General features: G+C 31.5%; 1 protein-coding gene across 3 annotated transcripts in view; it reads right to left on the bottom strand.

Moving 5' to 3' along the window:
- The window catches only part of LOC123712872 (zinc finger and BTB domain-containing protein 49-like), a 38,724-nt gene extending 26,665 nt beyond the window's left edge, over window positions 1–12,059 (bottom strand). For all 3 annotated transcript variants that reach the window (XM_045666218.1, XM_045666220.1, XM_045666219.1), the window contains exons 1-3: window positions 11,921–12,059; window positions 11,455–11,648; window positions 10,935–11,238 (exon numbers count right to left, since the gene is read on the bottom strand). In XM_045666218.1, the coding sequence (XP_045522174.1) occupies window positions 10,935–11,238; window positions 11,455–11,648 (498 nt within the window). In that variant the 5' untranslated portion in view covers window positions 11,921–12,059. The remainder of the gene's footprint in view (window positions 1–10,934; window positions 11,239–11,454; window positions 11,649–11,920) is intronic.
- Window positions 12,060–13,202: the final 1,143 nt, after the last annotated feature.

Raw genomic sequence — 13,202 nt, 5'->3', positions numbered from 1 at the left:
GGTCCATACGTTGCTGGGGCACCTTGAGCCTCGACAGAGTCGAGGACGATCTGCTGCAGCAGAAAGCCAGCAATTGGCGGGAAGTGATACAAGACAGGGAGGGCTGATAGTTCTCGTTTCAGAGACAAAAACTCATTTTAGGTCATTGTGAGTGAGTGATATGTAGTAAGCAAAAGATTTGAAAAAGATTATTGGACATAAATGCAAGACCATTGTCAGATTTGGACTTATCAGCTTGCTGATGAACGGTCAAGGCAGTCCAAAAAAATACTTAAACAAGTTTTTTACTAGCATAACGATATTTTAAAGTTTTGAACCGTTCTAATGCCTTCAAGGTTAAAGTCTCACAATTACGAACATAACATATATGGATGTGCATTTGTAGAGTAAAGTAGATTAAAATTTTAAGTTTTATAAAAATAATCAATGAAACTTTTTGTCAAGACATGGATTACAGGATACAGGGCACACGATTTACTATTTTAATAAATATTATAAACAAAGAGCATTGTCGGTCTAATGGCTTTAGCGTGCGACTCTCATCCCTGAGGTCGTAGCTTCGATCCCCGGAACCATCAAAGAAACCATCGTGAGTAAACCAGCGTGCCTTAAGGCCTAATAGTGGACGAAGTGTGTCAGACACAGGAGGCTGATCACCTACTTGTCTATTAGATTGACAAATGATCATGAAACAGATACAGAAATCTGAGACGTTAAATGGTTGTAGAGTCAATGATTTTTTATTATTATAAACAAAGATTTTGGGTTAAGATTTTATATTTATAAGGTTTCATTAACTCATAATAAAAAAAATATTACCATGAAGATTCGTTCGGGATTTGATTATCAACAAAACTACCCTTAACTTATTAACTTTAAGGGCTGTTAACAAAGATGGCGATATATTTTCCTCAAATAAATGTTTATGGTTTAATAAAAAACAAAGTAAAAAACACAATTGTTAAGAATTTTAAGGCTTTACATCCGGGTCGAGCAATAGTGTCTAGCGAATGAGTCACCGTTCACTCTCACTGCGAACAATGAACGAAGAAATTCTTTCCAGTCTAGACAGGTCTTCGGACGTTGCTCGGGCGTTCAGAGTGAATTTCTGTATAGAACGTTTATAATTTTCATTGACGTATTCATTGGCGTAGCGATGTGGGTCTCTCTGCATCTTCTACTGCATTTACCATGGATCAAAGGAGTTGTTCGGACATATAACTTCAGCTGAACTTCATCATCCGACGTCAAGCCAGAATACAAAATACCATCCGTATGACCTCGACGTCCGTCGTACCACAACCGAGCATTTTTTAAGGCATTTTTTGTCGCGCACCACCACTTTGTAGAACCAGCTGCCCACTGAAGTATTTCCGAACAAATTCCAGAGCATACCAATTCTTAAAGGGTCGGCAATGCTCTTGCGAGCTTTCTGGGAATGTGAGGGTCCATGGGTGGTATCACTAAACATCAGGTGAGCCTCCTGCTCCTTTGACTCGTAAAGTATAAATATAAAATAAATCACTGCAACTTATTTAGGTCTGGGCCTCAGATTTATCTATGTCTTACATGATCTTTTGTCAATCTAAAAGTAGGTGATTAGGCATCGGTGCCTGACACACACCGTCGATTTTTTTTAGGTCTAAGGCATGTCGGTTTCCTCACGATGTTCTCCTGCACCGTACGAGCGAATGTTAAATGAGGACATTTAAATAACGTCCATTGGTGGATCGAATTAACGACCTCAGGGATAAGTCGCACGCTGAACCCACTAGGCCAAAACTGCTCATAGTATACATTTTTTTAAATATTATATGACACATCCAGACGTAATTATATAAATTACGAGTATCTAATGTTAATTGTTAAATTGTTTCTACTAATGAAATATATTCTAGAAATTTCGTTTCCCCAGTGTTATTTTGATTAACAGCGTAGATGTTATCATTTCTATGTGAATTACGCTGGGAAAGACGCTTTTAACGAAGCTTTTAAGACCTTTCCCCTTTCCCCTTACCTTACAACTTTATAACCGGCATTGCATTCCTGCATTCTAGTGAATATTTTATTATAAAGTTAATAATAAAAGTTGTGGGATCGACCACCCTTATCGCTTCGGGGTATAACAATAGTTTCCTATTCTAATACATATACACAATTTGACAAGCCGTGTCGGAGCAGTTTAATGAACACGACAGCAGAGTTTTATATACTATTGTCTCGTTCGTTTGTTTTCAAAGTGATAAGAGCGAGAAGGACAAAACAGTATAGCTGTTAGAGGTTGTATAATGTAAATGAATTTTATAGTAACCTATTGTCGTTTTTATTTATTGATCGTGATAGTAATATATCAGAGAAAGAAATAAATTACTAAAATATTGATATAATAATTGTATCGTTTTCTATGGTAAAGGTGGCGAGTTACTTTGAAAGTGATAACACGGTGCAGTCTTTTCTTGAAGGCTCCTAAGTTTTAGAAGAGAAATAACTCTACTTGCAGATAGTGCCTTCTAAAGGACTGTGTTACGGAAAGCCTGAGGTCGAGGTGGAAAGCAAATTTAAATAATAATAAACGCAAATTAATTAAATACTAAAAAAGCAAAATTTGAGGGTGTATTTATTAATATAGGTAGTTATAAAACGTGTTCCGATTAGGAAAACATATAAAAATTATAACAGAAATCATGTTTGATCTCAAATGATTTCTTAGAAATGATGACGTGGCATATACACGAGAGGTCATTCCCATGCGGCATAGTTTTTTGTGACTAGCATAAGCTATATTTAATAGAAACGATGTTATTAAAGCTATATCATATATTCTTATTTATAATTAATATTGAAATATTTTAGTTTATTTTAGCGGTTGTGCGACTTCCATCACTGAGGTTTTAGGTTCTAACCCCACGACTACTAAAGTCGACGGCGTAGGTTGTAAGGCTGACTTTGCTTTAAAAAAAACATAAAACATAGAACGATATCAGAGGCCAGGATTACATCACTTGTTGAACTTTTGACTGAATTTTTTATGACACTTACATATTTAGGTTGCTTAAAGTTTTATTGAGAATTAAATACCATATAAAATATCGCCTCCGTTACTAAATTATTACAAGAGGTTCAAATGACAATGAAACAATTGTTCCGGGTAAAACAGGTAGGATTGAAGAAGATTTTAGGTAGCAAAGCCAATTGAGTATGTGTGTGTATCTACAATCTAAACCAACTGTTTTCTCTTTAATTAAAAAAAAAATATACAAAGGAGGTCTAAAAGCCTCCGCCGGTACATGGCCGTGAAACCATTAATTTCCCAAATTATACATAAAGATATTTTTGTCTGACATTTCACTCGGTCCATGGGCGAAGCATTATCTGCTTTTTTCTTAACCTTTTTCAATAATTACATATGGAACCTGTTTAAATATTTTTTTACCAACCAGTTACATGAAATGGTACTGTGTATGTTTTAAACGAAGACAACGCGAATAAAAAACTAGAGTCGAGATTGTGAAACTATTTTTTACCTTATAACACTTGTAAAATTAAGTCTCATTAAACTTAATTAAAGAACTGGGTGAATACATAAATGAAATCATACGATCACTCGTTCCTATTGTGATTAGTCAAACGTAAGAACGCCTGCCTGTGATTGGCTCAGATATATGGACCAATCAAAATCAAACGAGGCGAGGCCATCGTTTAATGTTGATTGGTCAACAATTTCTGTACTTCTGACTACTCATTAGTAGATCGTCTATAACTCAATATCAACGTTAAAAAATCGAAATATACAGCTTTGTACTTTGATTTCGACTTAGGCGGATTTATACATTGAAAATTTTAAGTTAGAGGTGAAATAACTAAATATTCAAGTTAAATACGTGAAAGACATATTATGGAGATGTAAAATGAAATTTTCGAGATATAGAGGTCCAATTTAGTTTTTCCTACTAGGAAAATATGGACCAAAACCGCTTCCAAGTGAGCTTATTATTTCAAATAGACGGTTGAAATTTCGAGTAATGGAGGTTTTGTTGCTTGAAGGAGACAATTTTTTTCGAGTCTTGGAGACTTTCGATTTAAAGAGGTAATAACCACTCATAACGAAACGCCTGGTTTCCTCTTTCGTTATATATTCACATCCTTGATCACTTTTAATAACTTTATAATTAACGTTTTAGTGATTAATTATAAGTTTGAAGAAACTAAGCAATGCACAGCCTTTAAAATGTAGAAGATAAAAAATAGAGAGATATTTTTTAGAGTACAATAAAAGTTTCATAAATTTGTTTATTAATTACACTTGGTTTTACTGTTCCATAAAAAATGTTTATATGGAGGTAAAACTTCGTTTCTATTTCTTTTTGAAGGCACAATTACCTACCTACATGTATATATAGCTTGGGGATGAGAGAGGTCTTTTTTTTGTTTAAACTAAAATATTCCTACAAGTTGTTTATAGGCAAGTAATTTTTTCTGACAACACGCTGTCTGTTTTTAATAGATTTTTTTTTCGGTCATGATGCTGATCATGATTGACAATCACACATTTACCTAGTTAATTCGCATTATTCATTTTTAATCGCTACATTTTATTACCAACATTTACAATTATCAAACTAAAGCTAATCAAAATACGAATTATTTAATTTTATAGTCCAATTATTTAAAATATTATTTAAAAACCGGAGATAATATGCAAAATAAAAATAGCTTATCGTGTGATACAAATTTTAATAAGCAAAGTTATCTAAAGCATTATTTATCTTTATTTTTTGTTTAATTTATTCAGATATAATTTACGACTTGAAAAAAATACCATTCCATTTAAATGGCGAACGATTAAAATTTATGTATTTTAACAAAACAATTATTGAAAATACAAAGGACCGCAGGCGATTTTGGAAACTTTTCGACCTTTAATTTTTTTCGGTTACAATGGGTTTTTATAAGGGGGCATTCTATTTCGTTTAAATGATTAAAGGCTGTAAACACCTGTATAAATCAAATTTAGAATTAATAGGCATTCTTTTTTTAAATTTGAAAAATCCACTAGTTACAAAAGAAGTTTATTATCAAATAGGGTAAAACTATTCGATAGAATGATATTGGGAACTATGTTATGATGTTCATTGCTGTTGTGTTAACGTGAATAGGTTTCCGTCGTCAGGCAAAACATAAGATACCTCGAGACATTTCGTATATTTAAATGCAATAAAATAAATGTTTCTTTAATATATCTCATATAAAGCACTTGTTCTCTTACTATTATCTATAGTTACACGCACTGAGTTAGTTTATATGTAAAAATAATTTAGGTTTTATGGAAATGGGTTTAAATAAATTTTAAGGAAATCAGTGATAAACTATAAAGTAAACTTTACGTTTTGTTTAGATATTCGTAAAGTAAACAAATCCCTTGGCAAGTGTTTACATTTGCCCTTCCCTGTTATCTTAAACTCGAAAAAGCTTCAACCTTAGAAAACTTTAAAACTCGATAGTAATATTTTAAACATGAGATGAGCGATATAATGATTAATATTAATTTAAATTTAATTTAAAACTGTGCAACTTATGACATATTAAGAAACAAATATTAAAAAGATATATTTTAGCTTTTATTTGGTTAAAGCCCTTTGACTTTAACTTTATAAAGAATATTAACAAACGACTTTATAAAAATCTTTTTATAGAGGCGTATTAATGAATGTTATGGTACAGTTTATCCTATGTAACAGATACAATATAGCATGTAACTATGATATAATTTTTGAAATCCATAGTTTAGTTTTTTAATATTCACATTTTTTCCCAGACTATAAATGATAAATCAGCTTCAAGTTGTGGCCATAGACAAACATAGTCCTTTGTTCTTGGAAATCTATTCTCCATTTCATTTACCTGTGTAGAAGCTTCGTTAGGCAATTCGGTATTACCGAACCGGTGTAACTCGAAAACTAACTTATAAATCTACTGATATCTAACTGAAATTAAATACTAAGGAGTATTATTATATATATGTATAATTGTATATATATATATATATATATATATATATATACATAAGTACTAACCTGTCAACGACTCCTGGCTAGACACTATAGGTACCTCCTATTTCAATATTTTCATTTGTTAACAGCGTTCATGTAGACGCTCTTTTGTTTCGAACGATCCAGTTATATATTAATTTGACACGGCCCGAGCTCACAAATTGCTTTAATTTCTATTAATGGTTCTGAGAACATTATTCCGACGTTGATAAAAAATATCGTTATTATATCGGGCTTAAAATTGGATGTGGTTCATATTTAAGAACAGTTTTTTTGATATATAGAAACTAATTAAAACATGGACTAACTGATACAAGCTGTGACCATGGGTACAAAGCTAGCAAAACGTCAAACCAATTTATTGTTAGTATTTATTGCATTTTTTCTTTTATCCCTTATTTGGGTACTTAATTTCTGTATGTCAAGAACAAAGGACTCTATTTGTCTATGCACATGACATAATTTAACATTTATAATCTGTGAACGATATATGCATGTAAAAAACTTAGCGATATCTGTATAATTAGCATAAACATTTGATAAACCTTTTTGCATGTAAAACATTTTTTCGCGCCAATTTCACAGATTATAATCGTTGCGATAACGTAGGCTAGAACTGGCAGTAAATTAAATAAATGACTAATACTTCCCGTCATTATTTCTGTTTATTAAATACGCACATGCATTGTACTCCATGGCCATTATATTAGCAAATTTGTGTAAAACTGATTTCGTCATATACACAACAATTAATATTGGATAAAAATCTAGATAGTGAGGTCATGAGACAAACAAAGATGAGTCCATCTTTTACTTTAAACAACGGGATGAAAGGATCAGGATAATCGTTAAATGTTGAAATAAATAGATCTGTTTAGAATAACACGCGCATGTGCTTTTGTTAGCGTTTGTATCTTTGTCCACAAATTTCTCGAAAACCGAAAAATTTAATTATAAATTGTTGAGTAGTTTTTGAGATACACATTTCTGGAGTTCACGTATAGGTATGTAGGTAACGTTGAGGGTATTTGAAATGAGTTGAATTTTTCATGAATACAAGCTTTTTTGATAAAAAAATATTTGAAATAAAAGCTGTGTTCCTGGCGTTGTGATGCTTGAGTATCATAACAGGTTATGTGTGAAGAGCTTATTTAAAGATACATGATCATATAAACGGTTTTTTATTTATTGATAAAATTGACTGTGACTATATTCTTTATTATTATTAATCCATACAACAAGTGGTTAGTTTACATTCCTTAATATTAGTATAAGTTGTGTTTGTATAAGTTTTATAATTTTTAAGTTTTGGTCTAGTTTTTGTATGGCCTCTTTTAGGGTAAAGCCTCCTCCATATTTTTCCATTTATCTTTGTCTCGAGCAACATTCATCCAGTTTTTCCCCACTAGTTCTATAGTGTTATCTGTCCATCTTTCGTGTGTAGTCATATAAATCTCATTATATACTATATAATATACTTCAAAATATAAATTATTGGGTACGTACATTTAACAAATATTTAACTGAAATTATTGAGATGTTTATAGCTAGAACAGAAACGCGCTAAGTCTAACAACCGTACGTCATTTTTTTGACAACATGAGTTCATGCTTTCTAAATCTCACCGTAATCTATATAAATAAAAAATAATCGCAAAATATATTGCTAAGCGTAACTCTCGAAGACGGCTAGACCAGTCCCAGTTTTTTTTCATGAACTCTATGGACGGTGTTTTTATAGATATATTTGAAAAAAAAATACTAGTTAAGTTTTTGATTTGAAAAACGTACGATATGGGGTGGCATATAAAATGTTCCATATGTTGTAGCTTCTAAAAATGCGGGGGCAGCAATATTTATTTCGTAATTTAACCAACTAAATTTAAATTTGCTTTTTTTCAAATTTAAAAGTAGAACATCTGTTAATTCTAAATTTGATTTCTACGCGACTTGTGAAGGTGTTGATTTTTAATTTTAATTTAAAATTGGAACATCTGATAACCGGATTTGGCCGTGATAGGGAGATGATGATGTGTTTAGGGGTATACTCATGATGCAGGAGATTGCGCTCTGGATATTCTTAATACTTTTTATAAGCAAATTCCGCGATAGCTCAAACAAATCAAGGCTTATATATTGGTCGTTGTAGGTCGGAGCTGCGCGATACAAGAGTTTTTGACATAGCGTTACTGTAAGAAACAAACAAAACACGACTACTAGGACTACGAGTCGTGTGGGCAGGAACAAGAAAGGGAATTAATTTTATTTGAAATGACGTCATGATACAAATAGTATGTTTAATTAAAAAGTTGATTGCTTATATATATTTGGAATGTCTCAAAATCCTTTAAACGACATACCGTTCATACAGAATAACAAAAGACGTTATGCGTATTCCAGTCACCGTGACACAAAATTGAACGATATTCGTGAATTGTGACTCATTGCCTTATTACATCATTTAATTCAATTTACCAATCATCTGCCAAGTGTATAAAAATGTTAAAAGCCTCTTCCTTATTTAAAAAAAGGATCAGAATGTTACAATAAGTTTCGTGACGGTATATTTTCTGTACTTGCAAATCTTATACGAGTGAGGTGAATAAAATAATATTATTATAGACAAATATTAAGCAGATAAAACTTTATACATAGACAAAACAACTAGACAAAAAAGTTATTTAAACTTTATGGTCATGTTGCTGTGTGAATAAACGCCATTAGACGATGCTAGTAGATCCTTTGTGTTTAGGGGTCCGAACGTCGTTTCCTTATAATTGAGGATCACAGAGCAACTCCATTGATTTAGGTATATAAACATATATAATTTGTGTTTTATCTTAACTGAAATATTTTAAAATCGCATCAGTTTTAAAATTCATAAATATATTATGATCTATATCTGAAAATCGCTTACGTCATATTTATTTAATGATAATTTACGAGAAAACATGGCGTCATCGCACTGGTAAAATCTAAATTGGAAAATTTTTGTACATTTACATTTATGTAAGTATTTATGAATTAAAAACGAGGTCGTGGCAACATTAAAAATGTTTTTGTAATTGTTTTTTAGTGCCTACATAATCCTAAATGTTAATAAAATAATAAATATATCTGTGCTTGGTATGGGTTGACTTGAGTTCTACTATGTTAATCATTAGGAGAAGACATCGACAGCATCGCCTTATTCGACGCATGAATAATATTCATTTAAATTTATTTTATAAGCCAGCTATAAATAAAAAAATATATTGTGTAAAAAAATCAACAAAACTATTGAAATTTTCCAATGAAGCCTAGCTCTTTAATGGAAATTTACACATATAAATTAGCACCCATTGCCGCTAGATTTATTTTGTATATATATTATAATAGAGATTTTTTTAAATTTAGTTCAGTAGTTATTAAGTTTAATGCTACCAATACAAAAGCCCCACCCCCGTGTTTAATAAAAAAAAAAACAATAAATTATGCCCGAGGGCCGCGCGTGCGTTGCCGGCCTATTAGGAACTGGTAAGCTCATTTCTTGTTTCGAAAATACTTCCGTGGGCAGCCGTTTCACATTCTGTTATTGCGCAGCAAAAACTCCCTCAAAATGCTCATTCATTACAAACAAATCGTTCATCTTTATAATATTAGCATTATAATATAAAATATATATGTATAGAGAAGTATAACTATATCGTTTTACTATAAATCCGTGCAAGTCATTAGCATTACTCGGCCAGAACAATGAATGTTTTATTTTAGACTTCCCAGTCTGGTTTGAGTGTTCCACAATTCATGTTTTACCTTTTTTTCAAATTTCATTGCCAATGCAGCTTTTAGTTTACTATTTTTATTTGTTAGAAACCCTACTTTAAACTCCTATATTTTAAAACCAGTTATATTGTGTTGGAGATTTTATTTAAGAGCTGTTTCCAGCCATAATGTGAAAAAAGTTTGAACAATATTGTCTATGAGTTGTTAAGTTATATTTTATAGATAATATTTTCTCCAACAGCTTAAACATTATCTATAAAAAATATATTGTTAAAATCCTCATTGAAACCATGTACAATATTTATTGGTATGTCATAGATTATAATAATATAATAGTTTGCAATTCCCACAAAAAAAAGAAAAGCAATCAAAGAGGTTCCAATACAATGAACCAATAATTATTTATAACTTCCCATTTATGTACCTGTATATGGTATAGACCCACACTTATTGTATTTTAAATCATGAGTAAAACTTATTTTTAATTATAGCACACCAGTAATTAATTTTATATTCTATTTTAAAAATTTATAAATTCAACCAATTAGCCATAACAGACTTAAAAGATATTTATTTTTGCAAATACTAGTTCATATTTTGAGTGAAATATCACTTGTTAAGTAAAGTAAGCCTTTTATGGTCAAAAATGTTCTACTATTAAACTGTAGCTTAGTTCTAGTATTTTAAACAATTAAGATATTTTGTTACATTAATATAGGTGTGACAACAGCACATTAAAACTGGGATTCACCTGTGATAGGATGAGACCTTAATCCAAGGCAATATTTATATTCTTTGTTAAATAATAAAAAATCTGTATTATGTATTTATTAAGTTAATGGTTATTAATTGACATCAATAAACTTCATTCATAAAAATTCAAATCATTCTTTTACTCAACTAAAGTACTGATCTTTAATCACAATCCCAATTTATTATTAAAAAAAAGAAGACATATAATAATTTAGGTTTCAAAGAATTTGAAGAGGGATAATGTCTTCCATAGTTATTTGTTTATATAAATCATGAAATATTATAATATTTCCACAACTACACTGAAAACAATCAAGCAGCTTAACATTGAAATCCTACAAGTATTAATAGTGGCAAAAAGACTTACCTGTTTTAATCTCTCGACATCAGTACGGTTTTGTTGAAATGATTGTGATGTTGTGACAGTTGAGGTGGTTGTTGTCTGTGTGTAAGCAGGGTATTCTAGATTCACATTCAGTAACTGTGCAGCATTATCACGAGCCTCATATGCCAGTCCTCTGATCTCTAGCTCAGAGGCTGTGTGCATCAAAGATTGCAAATCCAACTCTTGAACATCCACCGATCCCTTGTACATAAACTCTACCAACAGATTGATCTCCGAGAAAGGTATACCTTTCAATATCACTGTTGGATGTTGACATGGATTGTCCCTATGAAAAATATTTATAATGAAATTATCAAAAATTATTTAAATACAATTTATCAACACATTGTTGAATAACTTTATCATAATTTGATAAAATTGAAGCATTATTTACTTATGTAACGTAAATTTTTCCTCACAAATAACATAAAATTTTAATTAGCAAATGGTTACGTTTCTGAGAAAAATGAATGATGGATGCGTGTTTATTGATGTGACTCACTTGAAAATTTGTTCGAAGTAAGGGCTGCAAGCCGAAAGGACCAGCTTGTGAGCTTTGAGGGTGCCATCTCGACATGACAGGGTTACGTCTGCGAGCGCCGACGACGAATAGATCGTCGTAAACAGCTGGCTCAGGTTCTGCAGGTGGTTGTTCCACTTGAGGTGGAACGTCTTGTCACTCACCAGCCCCTGCATCTGCACCACCACAAACACTTGTCACTCACTACTAATTCACAACTTATGAAAAATCTACAGAAACCCCTCGGAGCTGCGACCGCTACATAAAATTATAATTATTACAACTTATTTTTAGAACGATGCCCGTAAAAAAACACTATACGTACGCGGTATGACAGTGTAATACTGTAGGTACGCGCCGACGGAATTTAGAGCTATAAAATTTTATTTATATTATATTCGGTAAAACGATAATTATGACTTAAATCAGCCCAGTGAAAATTTCTCACCTCGTTTCCTATTTTCCACTTCCCGAATTTTTACAAATAACACCGAAACATTTCACAAAAATTTTTAAATACTTATTATGTTACACAGAAAGCCGTGTCGTAAAAAACAGAGTGGGGCACGCCGTGGCCCCCTCCTTGCCCCGGCCCCCTCGCACAATCAATATACGGAATATGAGAGCGCGGCGCGCCGCCTCGCCCCCCCGCATGCTTTATTATACCGTAATTAAATATATACAACTATATAAATGTACACTGCTGCACGTATACATTAATAACGCGAAGTACATACTAATTTTTTTCATTTTTGTTGCAGATAACGTTACAAATTATTAACGTCTTTGAAATTTAAATACTTTTTTAATATTACTTATTACTTTACATGTACCTAACACTTGTCAAAAAAAATGTTAATTGTGATTTAAGAAACCATTCTATAAAGCTACATAATTTTTTTTATTATAATTAATTATTTAATAAATAAAAATATTAATTTTATAAAATATAGATCGATAATTGTGAAGGTTAAATTATTTTATTTCAACCCAACATGGGCCTCTTCCTAATAATAAAATTGTCGGGTGGGAAGTATGTGTGTAAAAAGTACTTGAATCTCTCCTCACAACATGCATAAAATTTTACCCACACATAGGCAATAGTTGTAATAGATGGATCCAAACCGTCTTCTTTTTATTAGATTCCATCCTTTCATTTAAGTACCTGCTGCAGAATGCATCTCTACAAACAAAACAACGTATAACAATATTACATTTAATATTATGGTGCATGGCGCGGGGAGAGGGTGAAACCAGAAATGTAACTATACGAATATGGTTATAACATTAATGAAACCATTACAATGTATGGGTGCACTGGTGATGTAGCTACTAGCTATGAAGTATGAACTACGTAATATTGTGTTAGCTTCACAATATTTTATAATACATATTTGATATTATAGACGTGGAGAGAAGGGCGCATGAGCGGTTGCATGAATAATATTTCTTCATTATCCGATATATACGGTTTACTTTGTCTGTATATCTAGTTACATAACCTTTCTTTTTTAGACTAGAACTATTTTATACGATTACATGTATAAAAAGAGCAACTGTATACAGTTCAAATATTTTAATGAAGTTATGAAAATATTCTTAAATATACAAATTAAGAATATTTCGATTCAAAAATACATTATTGTATTGTTTTAAGGGGACAAAGAAGACTTAGGTTTATATTTAACAGGGACCATATAAACTAGTATATAACTATATAAATGTCGATG

The sequence above is a fragment of the Pieris brassicae genome, chromosome 8 (genome assembly GCF_905147105.1).
Source record: "Pieris brassicae chromosome 8, ilPieBrab1.1, whole genome shotgun sequence".
NCBI classification, from domain to species: domain Eukaryota; kingdom Metazoa; phylum Arthropoda; class Insecta; order Lepidoptera; family Pieridae; genus Pieris; species Pieris brassicae.
Note: the sequence above shows the minus strand (reverse complement) of the source record. Positions and strands in the feature narration are given on the sequence as shown.